Genomic DNA, 17500 nt, shown 5'->3' with positions numbered 1-17500 from the left:
TCACTGAGTTGCTGAGGCTGCTTTGAACTCTGCAGTCCTCCTGCCTCAGCCTCCCTGGCTGCTAGGATTACAGGCATGAGCCACCATGCCCACGTTCTTTTCCCTTTTGAATTTGACTGCATGGAGAAGTCTTCAGCTGTTGCTTTTTGAGATGTACCACTCAGAAGGAGAGGCAGGGCTGTGTGTGCAGTGTGGAGACGGCAAGAACAGTCAGAGCTCCTGGGGGATGTGGAGAAAGCGAGGCCTGCTGCCCCACCCGTTCATCACTTATTCCCCGCCAAAGTCTCACACACACCCCCCCCAGAAATCCCACACTGTATTTGCCATAAAGCCTTTAATTTTCATCTTGGGGACAGCACTCTGTCCAGGCTGGCGGAAAAGTGCCTGTCAGGCTGGCTGCCAGTGGGTTCTGTCTTTGGGGGGCTCCGAGAAGAGGGCTCCATTCTCACCTCCATTGACCTGTGGCTCCTTAAAGACACAGATGAAGGCCATTGGGCTCCACAGCCTCCACTCCATGCCCAGGAAACCACTGACCCAGTGGCTTCAAATCCTGCACCTATGCTAGCATGCTGAATGACCCTGGGCAAGTGACTCCCCCTTCTTGAGTCTAATTTTCTTCACTGCAAAGTGGGCCTCATAATCCCTGCTCTATACCAAGTTATTCTAAGGTGTAAGGGACAGTATGTATGGGATGACCAGCGTGGCACTAGCCTCTAATGGGGTTTGGTGTGCAGCTGCTCAGAAAGCTGCAGAGTCCCAGACTGGTTTGACTGCTTATTCACTCCTATGTCCTTAAGCAAGGCCCTGCCCCTCTGTCTTCATTGGAAGCAGGAACAATAACCCTGGTCCCTGCCTTCCCAAGTGACATGAGGGAAACCCTGTAGGGCTCAAAGTCTGTTCTTGGTTCCTTGTCCTACAGTAGTTCTATAGATCCAGTCTTTGGCTATCCAGATTACCTCACCTGGGTTTCCTGGAGGTTCCCACTGTGTCCCTTTTATGTGTCTCAGCCACCAGCTCCTCCTCATTCACTCCTAGTGCTGACAGCACCTGGGAGAAGCGCCGGGCCACAGTGAGCCTGGCGTTGGTCTGAGGAAAGAAGGGGTTTCCTTCTCTGCATCAGGGCTGCAGAGGCCACCATGGAGCATTGATGACTGGGGGTGGGGGGGTCTCGGGTTTCCCTAGAGGCAGCAACACAGGGACCCCACCTGAGTGCCCCACTTCCACCTGGCTACCCTGCCCACTCATCTGGCTCCACGCTCCCTGGTGGCTATTGGCTTTGACAGGTACTGGCCCTCACCTGCATGGCCTGCTGGAATAGGAAGGGCCGGGCCTGCACCCTGTGTTGGATGCCCTGTAACTCCGCCTGGTACTCAGCAAAGCGCTGTCGCTCTTGGCGCCTGTGGGGAGATAGTGCTATGGGGATGAACACAACCCATCCCTGTCCACAGCCTGCTTGTCCTCACTAAGGGTTTTATAAAGGTCCCTGCTCTGACCTTTATAAAGCCATTTCATACCTAATTCTGGCTCTGGACCCCTCCCAGGTCTGCCAGGGTGGGAATTACTTGCCCTACCTTACTGATGGCTCAGGAAGGTCAAGGGACTTCTCTAAGGTTGTGCAGCTGGGAAGTGAGGGACTGAGCCCTGAGCCCTAGGCCAGGCTCTAGCCAGGGCTGGCTCCTTGTCCTTGCTATCCCCAAGGGAAAGGAGCCAGCATTGGCTTCCCAGCTCCCCCTCCCTGTAGTCCACCCATCATTCCCCCTCACACAGGAGCATGCTGTGATTGCTGGCTGTGTGACTGAGGAGTCCCCTTTCTGGGCTCTGGTTACCTTCCAGGCTTGCCAGTGGTGGCTCTGCTCCTTCTAAGCAGACAGCTTAGGAAAAGGTCCAGAGAAACCAAAGAAATGTGTTGAAATGAAACATTCCTGAAAGGTCAGGGCTCCACTGGGGTAGCTGATGCCATTTACAAAAGCCCAGTTTGTACACTTGTCAGAAATTTGCTCAACCAGTTGAATGCCATTGCTTGTTGTTGAGAGCATCCTGGTGGAAGGGAACCTCTGGCCACACCCCACATGGGACCATATGTCCTTCAGGAAAGCACCCAAGACAACCCATGGAATGTGGGGGCAGCACCTGGATAAGACAGGAGGGAGAAGTAGAAGAAACTTGAGACGAGCTGGGCTCTCTGGCAAGTGTTCTGGCTCTCTGGCAGAAAACTCTTGCCTCGCTGGGCCAGGTGCCCAGGAAGGAACCTTCCCTCATGGAGAAAAGGATGTGGACTTAGAAATACATGGCCAGGAAGAAAAGTGCCTGCAAAATGGGGCTTCACCATTCAAGAGGGAATTTACAGCAGTTTCAAGTTTGGGTGGGGGTGGGGCAGCGTCACAAGCTGGCATTAAGTATCTGTCTTTTCCATGGCTGTGTGTGCGTTTTTCTTGCTGTCTACTTTTGGGTTTGTTTTTGCTTTTGGTACTGAGGATTGAACTCCGGGCCACTCAACCACTGAACCACATCCCCAGCCCTATTTTTGTATTTAGAGACAGGGTCTCACTGAGTTGCTTAGTGCCCTGCCATTGCTGAGGCTGGCTTTGAACTCACAATTCTCCTGTCTCAGCCTCCCAAGTAGCTGGGATTACAGGCATGCACCACTGCACCTGGCATTGCTTTATACTTTTAAAATACAAATTTTGTTGTTATTGTATTGGATCAGGATCTCGTTGTATTGCCCAGGCTGCTCTCAAACTCCTGGGCCCAAGCAATCTGGGAACAACTGGCTTGCACCACTGCTCTCAGCTTCTTCCTGGATACTTTATCCTATTTTTGGTAGAAGTGATAGGAAGCTCATGTCTTGGAGCCCCAAGAGAAAAAGGACTCAGTGCCAGTGGATGTCAGTTCTGTATGTTATATTGTTTTTTGTTTTTTGTTTTTTTGTCATTATTTTTGTGCTGCTGGGGATTAAGCCCAGGGCCTTATACATGCTAGGCAAATGCTCTGCTACTAAGCTACAGCCCAACCCTCTGTCTGTTATCTTGGAATGATGGGAAGATATATCTCCCTGCCATCAGGCTACCTTTTCTGTGTCTGCCCCTGCTGGGCAGGGTAGAGTCTCAGTTTTAGCTCAGACAGCAAATTTCCCAGGCTGTAAGACTGGAAGATAGCCAGGGAAAGATCTGTGTATGCCTTCATCTCCCAGGTGAGAAAGAAAGGCACGTACTGCTTGGAGCTGAATCTCATACTTCCCATTGCTCAAAAAACAAATGATTAACTGGAGGCTTGGTAATCTTTGGCCAAGGATCCCCTAAAACACTTGACCTCTCACAGCCCATTCCCTCATCTGTAAAGCTGCAGGGACAAGACCAAAACTCAGAGAATAGCTGATCCCAGCCCCACCAAGTCCTCAGTGGCCCTCATCCCTCTCCCTGCCACTCACCAAGGTCAAGAGAAGAGGAGGGGTGGAAAGGGCCTCCCTGGAACCAGCTGCAGCCTGCAGGGTCAGATTATTAAAGCTCTCTGTTTTATAAGATTGGGCTCTTGGACGACCATCTGGTGCCCTTCCCTAAAGGTTGGGCACTGGGCAGTATAGCAAGGACTCTATTGAACGACTGCTGGAGCCAAAGCTCCAGCTCTGCTGCTCATTCAAGAGTGGGTGGATCATTTAAGCTCTCTGGGTTTCAGTTTTCCTCATCTGTAGGACTATGTGGGTAGTGATGCTCCTTATTTCCTGGGTCTGACTCATAAATTTGCTTTGAAATTTTAGAAAAATGGAAGAAAATAAAAATGCACCTGACCATGCATAGCAGTTGTCTCTAGAGTAGGACCAAGTTCTACATTAATTATTTTTGTGATTTCACATCTTTATAATAAGCATATCTTGGCTGGGGATGTGGCTCAAGCGGTAGTGCGCTCGCCTGCATGCGTGTGGCCCGGGTTCAATCCTCAGCACCAATACCAACAAAGATGTTATGTCCGCCGAAAACTAAAAAAAATATATATATATATATATTAAAAATTCCCTCTCTAAAAAAAATGTATTAAATTTGGTCATACTTTAAAAATATAATAATAAGCATATCTGTCATTGGAAATTGGAAGAACAAAATTGGGAAATGTGATAAATGCATGCAGAACTTTTGATCTTGAGCATTGGACAGCTGAAGGGTTATTATTCACTAGCTCACCTTGGACCAAGACCTCCCACCACCTCACACTACCTCATTATCTTCATCTGTAAAACTCAAGGATAGGGATGGAGCTCAGTGGTGGAGTCAGCATGAGACCCTGGGTTAATCCCCAGCACCACATCCCCCCCTTAAAAAAAAAGCCATCTGTAAAATGCTGCCAAGTGATCTGGCCAGCTGCCTTGGGGTCCTGCAGCCTGACATCCAGCACAACTTCTCTGCCTTACCCCAATAGACTTGGCATGCCAGGCTCCTACCTCAGTTCCTCCACCTTGCGCTGGGTGGCACTGGGTCCCCGGCCCCCTGGGGGTGCATAGGATGCTAGGCAGCGGGCCACCTGCTGCTGAACCCGATGTTCCCGAGTCCTGCGCAGCTCAGCCTGATGCTGCTGCTCCCGCTGCTGCCGCTCCCAACTCTGCAGCAGGCTTCTGTGTGGGGAGAGGGAAGAGGGAGGCGGGAAGAAGTCAAGGGGACCAGGAACCTCAGGGAAAGCTAGGGGTGGTAGGTGAGTAAGGAAGCATAGCACATACCAGCCTTGAGGACCTGGGCAGAAGGACTTTGGGGCCCAGTGAGCCAAGGGCCTGGGAAACAGGTTTGTCATGAATGTCAGACCCAAGGGAGGCTGCATCTGGCCATTTGGCCATGGGCCTCCCTTAGGCCTTTCCTTGCTCTCCAGCAGTGAGCCCAACTCTGATCTGTGTGCAGACCTCCCCAGCCACTCATGCAAAGCCTGAGGCCCTCCATCATTGCTCACCTCCCCTTGAAGGCAAGGGACAATGTTGCTTTTCTCTCTGACCCCTTATCCTGTAGGAGTTACCAGAAAAGTTCTGAGGCACATTTGGTTGGATGGGCAACAGACAGAAAGATGAATGAATGGATGGGAAAGGAACAAAATGCTGAAAGGATTACTGAATAGAAAAACAGATGAAAGATGTGGATGCTTGTATAATAGCAGCTGGACAGACCTGGAACATTCTTTCCCAGATCTTATAGCCAGCTCCTTCTTATCAATCAGGTCTTTATCAAATGTTAAAATGTCCACACTACCCAAAGCAATTAGAATAAATGGAATCTCTATCAAAATTCCAATGACCTGCCAGGCACAGTGGTGCACACCTGAAATCCCAGCCACTTGGGAGACTGAGGCAGGAGGATCACAAGTTCGAGGCCAGCCTAGGTAACTAAGTGAGGCCCTAAACAACTTAGCAAGACCCTTTCTCAAAATAAAAAATAAAAAGGGCTGAGGATGTAGCTCAGTGGTAAAGCACACTGGGTTCAATTCCTAGTACCCCCTCCCCACTCCAAAAAATTCTAAAGTATTCTTCACAGAAAGAAAAACAAAACAGTTCTTCCAGGTACAGTGGTTTGTGCCTGTAATCCCAGGTACTCAGAAGCCTGAAGCAGAAGGATAGCAAGTTCAAGACCATGCTGGGCAACTCTTAGTGAGACCTTCTGTCAAAATTTAAAAATAAAAGGAAAAGGGTTGGTGATGTAGCTCGGTGGTAGGGCACCCCTGGGCTCAATTCCTAGTTAAAAAGAGAGAGAAACAATTCAAAAATGAAAATTCATATGGAATCACAAAAGACCCCAGAAAGCCAGCACAATCATAAGGGGGGAAAAAAAGAAATAAAAAACTAAAGGCATTATACTGCCTGGTTTAAAAATATACCACACAAACTATAGTGATTAAAACAGCATGGTGCTAGAATAAAACAGTTATATAGGCAAATGGAAGAGAATACAGAGCCTAGAAATAAATCCATGCACTTATGGACAATTGATTTTGATAAAGATGCCAAGAACACACAATAGGGAAAGACAATCTTTTCAATAATGATCTTTATCAATCAGGCTCGGAAAACCAAATATCCACATACAGAAGAATTAGACTCCTTTATCTCACACCACATACATAAGTCAATTTAAAATGGATTAAACATTGAACATAGACCTGACACTGTAAAACTACTAGAAGAAAACATGGGGAAAGCCACATCATATTGGTCTGGGCAATGGTTTTTTGGATAGGACCTCTCATGGACAGGCAATAAAAGCAAAAATAGGTACTTGAGATTGCATCAAGCTAAAACATTCTGCACAACCAAGGAAAAAAAATCAAGGAGACAACCTACAGAATGGGAGAAAACATTGACAACCATACGTTATGGTTTGGATCTCAAATGTCCTCAAAAAGCTCATGTGTTGAAAGTATGGTCCCTAGTGCAGCCAGGTTCAGAGGTGGGCTTTTAGAAAATGATTGGATCATGAGGGCTATGACTGAATCAGTGGATTAATCCATTTGATGGACTAATACTTTGATTGGACCACTGGGTGGTAACTCCAGGCAGTAGAAGGTAGGTGGAAGTAGGTGAGTGAAGGCATGGCCTTGAAGACTCTTTCTATTCCCGGCCCCTTCTTCCTCCCGCCCTGTGTCTCTTAGACTGCCCACCCCCTCCCTTCCTGGCTGCCATGAACTGACAGCTTTCCTCCACTACACCCTTCCACCTTGATGTTCCTGCCTAACAGCTGGCCAACCGTGGACTGAAGCCTCTAAAATCATGAGACAGAATAAATCTTCCTTCCTTTACATTGTTGGTGTCAGGTATTTTGGTCACAGTAGTGAAAAACCAACACAATTTACATCTGGTAAGAGGTTAATATCCAAAATACACGAGGAAATCAATAGCAAGAAAACAACCCAATTAAATAACGAGCAAAGGACCTGAATAGACATTTCCCAAAAGAATACAAACAAATGGCCAACAGGTATATGAAAAACTGTTCAGCCAGGAGCAGCAGTGTTACTCAGGAGGCTGAAGCAGGAGTATCGAAAGTTCAAGGTCAGCCTCAGAAACTTAGTGAAAGCTTGTCTCAAAGTAAAAAATTGAAAAGGACTGAGGATGTTGCTCCGTAGTGGAGCACCCCTGGGTTCAATTCCCATTACCCTCCCTACCCAAAAAGAAAGAAAGAAAAAAAAAATGTTCAATATCACTATTAGATAAATGTGGATTAAAAATCACAATGAATCAAGCCTGTGATATCAGCTGTGCAGGAGGCTAAGGCAAAGCCAGCCTCAGCAACTTAGTGAGGCCCTAAGCAAATCAATGAGACCCTGTCTCTAAATAAAATACCACAAAGGGCTGTGAATGTGGCTCAGTGTTTAAGTGCCCCTGGGTTCAGTCCCTGGTACCAAAAAAAAGAAAAAAAGGAACTAGCTGGGCCCAGTGGTGCTTGCCTATAATCCAAGTATATCAATATGCTGAGGCAGAAGGATTGCAAGTTCAAAGTCAGTCTCAGTAATTTAGGGGGGCCCTAAGCAACTTAGTGAAAACCTGTCTCAAAATAAAAAACAAAAAAGGGTTGGGAATGTGACTCAATGGTTAAGCACACCCCTCCAAAAAAAGGAAACAAAATCAGTATTTTTAAAATATTTTTCCTAGCTGTCAGTGAACTTTTATTTTATTTATTTATGGGTGGTACTGAAAATCCAATCCAATGCCTCACACAAGGCAAACACTCTACCACTGAGCCATATCCCCAGCCCTATTTTGTTTTTTATTTAGAGACAGAGTCTCATGGAGTTGCTTAGTGCCTCTCCATTGCTGAAGCTGGCTTTGAACTCATGATCCTCCTGCCTCAGCCTCTCAAGCCTCTGGAATTACAGGCGTGCACCACCGTGCCTGGCTCCAAAATCAGTATTTTGACAAGACATTTGCATTCCCAAGTTTACTGAAACATTATGCACTATAGCCAAGATATAGAATCAACCTAAGTGTCCATCAATGGATGAATGATAAAGAAAAGGTGGTATATACACATAATGGAATTCTATTCAGCTTATAAAAAGGGTGGAAACTTTATTTGGAATAACATGGTGGAAACTGGAAGACATTATTTTAAATGAAAGAAGCCAGGTTTAGAAAAACAAATACTGCATGATCTCATGCAGGTGGAATCTAAAACAAAACAAACCCAAAACTGTTCTCCTAGAGTAAGATAGTGATTACCAGTGTCTCAGAGCAGGGGAGGACTGGGGAGGTGTTGGCAAAGGGTATAAAATTTTAGTTAGGGGAAATAAGTCCAAGAGATCTACAATGTGATTGTATGCTTGAAAATCACTTAAAAAGTAAATTTTAAGTGTTTAAAAAAATAGTGAGATAATGCATAGGGGATCAGCTTGATTTAGCCATGCCACAGTGTATACCTAATTCAAAAACATATATACAATGTTGAATTGTCAACTGAGTACATTAAAAAAAAAGGATTGAGAGTGTTATAATAAAAAATGCTGAATGAGGGCTGGGTTGTGGCTCAGTGGTAGAGCGTTTGCCTAGAATGTGGGAGGCACTGAGTTTGATTCTCAGCATCACATAGAAAAATAAATAAATAAAAGTCATTATAAAAAAAAATGCTGAATGAATTTTCCCTGACTTCTCATGCCACTTCTAACCAGTCGCCAAGCCCATTGAGGTAGTCTTTAAACATCTCTTAAGCGCATCCCCTTTTCTCCATCCACCTAGCCGCCTGGTTCAGGTAATCATCTCTTACCTAGTCACTGCCAACAGCCCTCTCATAGCCTCCAGTTTCTCCCCTCTGTTCCCATGGCCTCTTGTTCAAGCCCAAGTGTAGAACCATCTGCCTGAACTGTTGTACTTGCCCATCTCTCTCCTTTCCCAGACCTTGAGCTTCTCAGGACTGAGCCAAGTCTTTTTATCTTTATATCCCGAGGATTCATGAGCAGACACTCGACCTATGTTACATTAATCAGTTAGCTAATAGGTTAATGAATGGATACAAGGAAAGATGGGAAATGAGTGGAAATGGGTTGTATCAATAGACAGTTGTCAAAGTGGAAGACACAGGCTGGTGAATGAATGCTGGGAATAGATACTATAGGAGATATAGTCAGGAGGCTGAGGCAGGAGGATCAAGAGTTCAAAGCCAGCCTCAGGAACGGTGAGGAGCTATGCAACTCTGTGACACCTTGTCTCTAAATAAAATACTCAGTGGATGAGTGCCCCTGAGTTCAACAATCCTAGGTACCAAAAATAAAGATGGATGGGGACTGAGGTGTGCTTAGTGGCAGAGTGTTTGCCAAGCAGGCACAAGGCCCTGGATTCAATCCCTGGTGTCACGGAAAAAAAAGGGAGAAAGGAAAAAAATGGATGGATGGGTGGATGGGTGGATGTAGGATGACTGGTGGGGCAGGAAGACGGAACCATGAATGGACGAAGGAATGGATGAGCGTGCAGTGACGACCTGTTGGAGAACTGGCCCCTTCCTCAACCCTTGCCCTTGGTTCCCACCCTCCTGGCTCTCCCCCCTTACCTGGTGGCCTCATGTCGTTTGTGGAAGGTGCGATTAGGGAAGCTGGCAAACAGGAACTTTTCCTTTTCTCCCAAGTCATGGGCTTTCTCACTCCGGATGGAGGGAGCCCGGAAAGCCTTCCAGGACTGATTTTGGGGGCCTATTAGCAGTGGAACCGAGTCAGGGAAACCCCCTCTCCTGGCCCACTGGGCAGTCCCCCACCATCCCCCAGAGCACAGCACAGCCCAGTCTGAACTCTTGGCTCAGGCCTGGGCTCCCTGCCCCTTCCCCCCAGGGCGCTTCCAGGAACCCAGGCCTGGCAGGTGCACTCACCACAGTTCAGTTCTTGCTGTAACTGCCCGTGCAGCTTCTCTAGGTCCCAGGGACCCTCCACCTCTTTGGCCTTTGACATCCCCCTCTGTGACCCTCTGAAGCTGTTGAAGCTGGAGCTACTTCCCTGGCTCTGGCCCCGCAGCTCCCCTTCTTCCAAAGCCTCCTTTCCAGAATTCTGACCTTTTTTCCGAGAGCTGCCCTTCCTCCTGTGGGGGGCGCTGTGATCCCACTGCTCAGCCTCCTCGGTTGCCTCTGAGAACCGCTTCTCCTCCAAGATCAAGCCCCTCCTGGGGATCTGGAGCAGTTCCCCAGGGCTCAGACCCCTCTCCACCTCCTCCACACTTAGGCCCTCCCGCTCTGCAGCCTCCTCGGACTCTGTTTCTGATCCTGACCTCTTCCCAGGCAGCCAGAGGCCACACTTGCTAGATAGCTCCAGCCCTTGGTTCTCCCCTTTGCTGGGAGGGAGGAGGATGCCACCCCAGGCCGCCAGCTGCTGTCTTCGTTCCAGATTTTGCATCTCCATCTTCTGGCAGAAATCAAGGGATTCTGGGAAGTTGAGCATGGACTTGCGCCTGGACTTGTGCTGGAGGATTGCTAGGGGCGAGGGCAGGACTTGGTGGCCAGGGGCCTCAGGGGAGCTTGTCTGAAGCAGAGCCTGACCATCCATGATGAAGTTCTCCCAGGCCCACTGGAAGGGGAAGGAGGGTTTCCGGAGAGGAGCAGGGAAGAGACTGAAGAGGGAGAGGACAAGGGTCAGCATCAGGATCCTCCTGGCCCCCTGCGTCCCTCCCACCCCATGCCCAACTGCTTACTCCTCAGCCTCAGCGGAGACTTGTCCTTTCTTGTTCCGCCCCTGGGTTCCGTAGTCCTTCTTTGCCCTCTGCCCTGCGCTCTGAGACCTCTGTGGCCGGCCCTGCCTGGGCACATCATCATCATTCCCCAGGTTCCCCTGGGCAAGGACCAGAGAGGGGGCCAGCTCTGAGCAGCCTGTTGGACCACTCTGCGCCTCCCCAAGGGCCTCCTGTGAACACTGGCTGGCCCTCATTACCTCTCACACTGATCCCCACCCACTGCCATTCTCCGTATTAAAATTACAGCCCGAATAAGCAGATTTCCTGTGCTCAGTACTTGGAGGCAACAACACAGTCAACCTTCCCAAGGGCTGTCACCCCATCATGCATATGCAAAAACAGGATCAGAGAAGCTCAGAGAGGTCCAAGAGCTGAGGTCACACAGCCTTTGTAAGTTGTAGAGGCAGGACCAGCACATGTGGAGTCTATTCCAGATTTGTTTGTCACCCTCTGCTGCCAATAAGGAGTCTGAAGATTCCCAACAAAGAGATGATAAATGTTTAAGGAGATAGAAAGGCTGATTACCCTGATTTGCTCATTACATAATGTCTACATCTATCCAGTTTCATATTGTGCCCCATAAATATGTGCAATTATTATGTGTCAGTTAAAATTTTGAAAATTTAAAAATAAATAAATAAATTTTTAAGCTGAGTGCAGTGGCACACGCCTGTAATCCCAGCAGTTTGGGAGGATGAGGCAGGAGTAGCTCAAGTTCAAAGACAGCCTCAGCAAAAAGCGAGGCATTAAGCATCTAAGTGAGCCCCTGTCTCTAAATAAAATACAAAGTAGGGCTGGGGATGTGGCTCAGTGGTCAAATGCCCCTGAGTTCAATCCCCAGTATAAAAAAAAAAAAAAAGGCTGGGGTATAGCTCGGTTGGTAGAGTGCTTGCCTGGCAATAGACACAAGGCCCTGGGTTCAATCCCTGACACACACACACACAAAAAAAAAAGTGGGGGGGGGGAAGAAATCTCAGTACCCCTCCCCTCCTCACACAAAAAAAGCCAGCCTCAGCAACTTTAGGAGGTTCTAAGCAACTTAACGAGACCCTGTCTTTATATAAAATATAAAAAGGGCCGGGGATGTGGCTCAGTGGTTAAGCACCCCTGGGCTCAATCCCTGGTACCAAAAAAAGTAATAATAATAATATTTAAAAGAGAATCAATTAACCAAGAAAAAAAAAATAAAGAATTAAAACAAATAATGAAGAACAGTTCTTCTGAATGTTCCACAGGGCCTTGGACTTTCTACAGCCAAGATGGAAGGAATTAATTTTCTTTTCCAAAGCCTGCTCCCCCAGCAGTGATCCCTTAATTGCTCCCTCATTCTTCATCCTCACCTCATATCCTTTCGGCTTCCCCACAGTCCCTGGCCCAGAGGTCACCCAGACCTCAGCTCCAGGCTCTTGGCTTCTCAGAGCCTCCCCCAGCCCTGGCCTGCTCTAGGCGGCTGGCAGTCTCCCTCACTGGGCCCGCTTCCCTCACCTGCTCTGCTGGGGAAAAGCTGGACAGAAGCTGGAGTAGGCCTGTGGCTGTCTCTGGAGTCTGAGGACCCAGGTCCTGAGCTGGTCTTTCCGAGTTGGCCCTGACCAACTGTTGATGGGTGTTTAGCATGTTGGTGTCCGGCTTCATTCCCCACTCCCACCTGCCAGCCCTGGAACTGTCCTCCAGGCCATCTCTATGGCCATCTCTATGGCAACCAGTTCTTGGTCAGTTTCAAGGGCTTTGTCAAAAAGCACAGCCAGGTGGGGTCAGTATGTATGTGAGGCCTACTTCTTTCCCCGGGGAGAGTTCAGCAGGGTCCAGGGAACCATCAGGGCTATGACCACCTCTTCACCCTACAAAAACTGGGTGATGAGCCCAGGTCATATGTGCGTTTTGGGGACTAAATGAAATCACAAAGGTGACGCACTAGGTAAATGTGGGTGATTATGACTACTGACTGACAGACATGGAGGCAGCAGAACGTCCTGGCTGAAGGTGTGGGGAAGCAGTTGTTCTTCTTTCCCTATCAGTATACACAAGCCACCCCAGCCGTCACCATCTTCATGGTGTTTCATACTACAAGCAGCATAATGTCCTTGACCCATCTTCTCTTGTCAAACTTGGGCACAACCCCCACTTGCTTCCCTCCTACAGAGAGGGCAGCTGGGGATGTCCTTGCGAATGTGCCTTTGCACACCTGAGTATTTCTGCAAGATAAGTGCCTTAAGCAGTTTACATTTTGACAGTGCCTAATTACTGCCTTCAATACTTAATCAATGTAGATTTCCATCAGCCAGCAAAGTATCTGAATCTTTGTATTATAATCTTTCAAATTCCTGAAAATACATGAAAAATATTTTTCTTGTTGCTATAATGCGTATTCCCTGCATTGTTTACGAGACTCGTGTATTTCTTCTCGATAGGCCATTGGTGCTTTCTGAGTTGCCTGTTCATGTCCTTTGCACACATCTCCTTTTCTTTTAGTCCTCAAGAGCAGAGAGCAGAGTTCATTATCTTTCTTGTCTCACATGGTATGACAAGCATCAGTGGATGCAAGGCCACCTTCTTGTTTTGGTTTAGTATTTTTCTTCTGTATCTTTGATCCCCATTCCCAGACATATGGGTCCTTTGAAGTATCTAATGTCATTTTTTTGTGTATTCATTTTTTTTAATAAAAACTAAATGTTAAAATTTATTCCATCATTATGATTATAGACGTTACAGGGCAGGGTGGGCAAACAAGGCAAATGAAGCAAGCACTTTTCCCCTTTATTTAACCAGATTCAGAATTTTGATGTTTTTATGATATGCAGCATGACTTAATTCATTAACTTGGGTGGATAACTGGCAATAACAAATTTTTGTAGTTTGGGTTCTTTTGCCATAGCAACTCCAAGTAATGTAATTCCAGAACTATGCTGTGAGCTCTGAAATGGTGTTCATTTTAACATCTTGAAGCTTTCATGTCTTAATTGAACACCTCTTATTAAGGCAGGGAACAGTCTGATAAAAAATATCTTCCTCTTTGCTAACCCAGGCCACCAGCAATCTTTAACTGTTAGTTACTATATAAAAATAAACTGGATGAAACTGTTGTGCCTGGATTCCTTTTTAAAGCATTAGCTCCCTGAGAGAAGAAAGAGGTCCTAACCCATTGCTTTCATGAACAATGACCCCAGTACAATGTACTTAATCTCCTTTGCAGCAAAACCAAGAAGTCAGGCAATCCTGATCATCTTGACTAGTTTATCAATAATTTATATACAAGATATATTTAAAGCTGAATCCAGACCATGTATTACAACCATAATCCCAAGAAACTATTCAGTTTTAGCCCACTGAGGTTCTGGAAGATGCCAGAACAAGTGAGAAATCATCTCAAAGCAGAGTGATGGTTCATCATCTTTTACAAGTGAGAGGAAAACATCAATAGAGAAGAAATAAAACATCTGCCTCCTAAATTCATTGAATTCCACAGCTATCTTCATAGTTTTAGTTGACAAAATCCAGAGTCCTCAATTTTCTGATATAGGAATCTATTTCAAGATGACAGTTAAGGGAGTGGGGCTGTGGCTCGGAGGTAGAGCACTTGTCTAGCATGTGTGAGGCCCTGGGTTTGATCCTCAGCACCACAAATGAGTCAACAAATAAAGTGAAAAATCCATTGGCAACTAAAAAAAAAATTAAAAAAAAAGATGACTCTTAATATCAAAAAGAGTTTTCAGGCTTTTCTTTGCCAGGGACCTCTTTCTCTTTTATTGCTTTCTGAACATACTGCTGGTAGTGATTAAAGAGGTCGATGCATGGGTCCCTTGAAGAACTTTCCAGCAAATCAGTGATTGAAGCCCTGGTCATACCCATGCTTCACGTTGGTGCCTGCCTTCTGACACTGTTCGTGGCTCTCATGTTTTTAGCTTATATAAATGGTATTATGTGTTCTTAGTTTGTATAAATGGTACAGATCTTCTTTTTGTTCCTTACTCTGTTTCTTCAATATTATTGTGTTTAAAATCTTCCTGTGTTGGTTCTCACTACTGCAGATTTCTATAGTTTTCCTCCATCATACGTCACTTAGTCCACTCTCCTATTGGGAAGTGCCAAGGTTGCTCCCAACTCTTGTTTCCACAAAGGACACTGTGGTGAAAGGACCTTGTACACGCCTCTCTGGATACCAGCAAGAGAACTTCCCTGACTTATTTATCAAGGATCAAGAGTGTGAGGACTTGGCACAAACACAAGACAAATTTCAGATTGCTCCAGAGAAAGGCTATACCCTTGTACATGCCCTGCAGAAGTGACCACAGCTTTCTGCCTACATTCTTGCAAATGTTAATATAATACATCTTGTGAATTTTTCCTAACCCTGTGAGTATAAAATGGTATCTTGCCTTATTTATACTCATACACACACTCACTCACAAGCACAAGCGCACGCACACACACACACACAAACGTATTGGTACTAGGAATGAAACCCAGGAGTGCTTTACTACAGATTGCCACAGTCTGGCTGGGCACAATTCAGGAGCCACTTGTCAAAAGAAACGAACTTTATTTTAGAACCACACACACCAAACAAAACAGCTCCTCAGGAAAACCTTCAGAGCCCAACTGCCACCACTGGCTTCCCACAAGCCTCTCAACCTCCACCACTACTCCTGCTCTTGAGGCTGATTGGCTGGGTCGTGTGAGCAGAGCCAAAAAAAGTCCCTCAATGAGCAGCTCCATGGTCTGAAAAGGCGGGGAAACAGCCCAATGAGCATCACCGCAGAGGAGCCAATCAGTTGGCAGCTGGAAGTTGCTTTGTTTTCTGCAGTGCTGGGGATGGAACCCAGGGCCTGCCTGGCACGTGCTAAACACATGCTCCACCACTGAATCCCACCCCCAACACTTCTATTGTGTTTTTGTCTTTTACTGATTGACTTGCAGTTCTATATGCCCTGGATCATAATCATTTGTCCACTTGTCTCTGAGGGTCTTTGTGAAACAGAAATTCTTTTTTTTCTAATATTTATTTTTTAGTTGTAGTTGGACACAATACTTTTATTTATTTTTATACGGTACTAAAGATCGAACCCAGGGCCTTACACGTGCTAGATGAGCACTCCACCGCTGAGCCACAACCCCAGCCCCCAGAAATTCTTAATATTGATGGAATCAGATCCAAAAGTTTTTTGGATAGGGTTTGTATTGGTGGAGTTTTCCTTTTTTTCTTTTTTCTTTTTCATTTTTGCAGTGCTGGCTAGGCAAATCCTCTGCCTCTGAGCTATACCCCAGTCTTGTGGAGTCTCAACAAGTCCTTTTTCCACCCCTAGGTGCAGCAATCTCCTATATTTTGTTCTACTCGTTTATGGTTTAACATTGTGTCTACAACCCAAATCTCTATTTTCCTTTCCTTTTCTGGATCAGGACTCAAATGAGGAATTGGGCAGCCTTCTCTCATTCCCTGGCTTTTGGAAAAACTGACGTAAGATAAAGGTCATCTGTCCTGTGTTCTTCTGGTAGAAGTCCCTCTAAGAGTGTCTGTTGGGGCTCCTGTACACTGGAGTCTTACATATGATTTTCTTTACTGATTATGGTTCTATGAAAGTTTGTTATATTATGCCAATTTGGGCATTTCTCATTTTTCTATAAACATTTACTTTGCTTAAGTTTTTATATTTACTAATATATAATTATTTGTAATATTCTTTGGTGTTTTGCTATTTAAAACCTCTGTGGGGGCACAAGGATCAGGTTATAGGGGATCTGGTGGCCTTGTGGAGGATTCTGCATTTGTCTTAAGGCGATGAGAGCAAGAGATTGGAAACTGCCACTGCCACCTCTAGGGCAGAAGGGACAGGAATTCCAAGATGACCTGCCAGGGACCAAAATGCAACATTTAAAGAAAACAGGAAGAACCTGTGTGAAGGAGAGACAGACCCAATATGATATTTACATAGATATGTGAGAAGGGCTTATTAGGGGAATTGGCTGTGCAGTTATGGCTGCTGAGAAGTCCCATGACAGACCCTCTATCTGCAAGCTGGACACAGGCAGCATGGCTCAAGCCAAGTTGGAGGCCTCAGAACCAGGTAAGCTAATGGCGTAACTCTCAGTCCAAGGCCAGAAGCCTAAGAACCTGGGACCACTGGTGTAAATCCAAAGGCCAGAGAGCCTAAACCAGGCACAATACATGCCTGTAATTCCAGCAATTCAGGAATTTGAGGCAGGAGGATCACAGGTTTGAGGTCAGACTCAGCAACTCATCGAGGTCCTCAGCAACTTCTTGAGACTTTTTTTTGGTTGGGGAGGGGGTACTAGGGACTGAACTCAGGGGAACTTGGTCACTGAAACACAGGGTCTCACTGAGTTGCTTAGCACCTCACTGTTGCTGAGGCTGGCTTTGTACTTGTGATCCTCCTGCCTCAGTTTCCTGAGCTGCTGGGGATGTAGCTCAGTGGTAAATTGTCCTGTAATAGTGGTCCACTTTATGTTTTGAATATAACTCTCGCTGCTCTGCCACTGCAACTTATTTTTAAAATGGACTCGTTTCTTTTTCTTCCTCTCTCTCTGTTCTTCTCTAATCCCTCCCTTTCCCTAATCTCAGGGAAAACAGGATTACCTTTCTTCCTCATCCTAGGCAGACTTCTCTGTCCTTGAGTACATACCTACCATAGGAAGAAGCAATCCAGATCTGGGGCTGTGGCTCCGTGGTAGAGCGCTTGCCTAGCATGTGCAAGGCACTGGATTCGATTCTCAGCACCAAATATAAATAAATAAGGCTCCATCAATAACTAATAAAAATATTTCTTTTAAAAAAGGAAGAAGCCATCCAGACTTTGGAGATGGTACCAGAAGATCTCAGAA

General features: G+C 46.3%; 1 protein-coding gene across 1 annotated transcript; it reads right to left on the bottom strand.

Moving 5' to 3' along the window:
* Positions 1-341: 341 nt before the first annotated feature.
* Positions 342-12298, bottom strand: Tsga10ip (testis specific 10 interacting protein). Its single transcript, XM_076842945.2, has 8 exons — positions 12152-12298; positions 10628-10764; positions 9816-10546; positions 9504-9642; positions 4433-4603; positions 1298-1397; positions 962-1086; positions 342-468 (listed from the first exon to the last, which is right to left on the bottom strand). The coding sequence occupies exons 1-8, from the start codon at positions 12296-12298 to the stop codon at positions 342-344; spliced, it is 1677 nt and encodes a 558-aa protein (XP_076699060.2).
* Positions 12299-17500: the final 5202 nt, after the last annotated feature.

Source organism: Callospermophilus lateralis, chromosome 2 (genome assembly GCF_048772815.1).
Source record: "Callospermophilus lateralis isolate mCalLat2 chromosome 2, mCalLat2.hap1, whole genome shotgun sequence".
Classification (NCBI taxonomy): Eukaryota; Metazoa; Chordata; class Mammalia; order Rodentia; family Sciuridae; genus Callospermophilus; species Callospermophilus lateralis.
Note: the sequence above shows the minus strand (reverse complement) of the source record. Positions and strands in the feature narration are given on the sequence as shown.

What these genes read in the sequence shown, in the direction of transcription:
- Tsga10ip (XM_076842945.2), bottom strand. Translation starts at nt 12,298, where the DNA reads ATGAAGCCGGACACCAACATGCTAAACACCCATCAACAGTTGGTCAGG. An exon ending in GTCTCCGCTGAGGCTGAGGA is followed by an intron (nt 10,547 to 10,627) that starts GTAAGCAGTTGG and finishes CTCCCTCTTCAG; the next exon opens with TCTCTTCCCTGCTCCTCTCC. An exon ending in TATTCCAGCAGGCCATGCAG is followed by an intron (nt 1,087 to 1,297) that starts GTGAGGGCCAGT and finishes TTCTTTCCTCAG; the next exon opens with ACCAACGCCAGGCTCACTGT.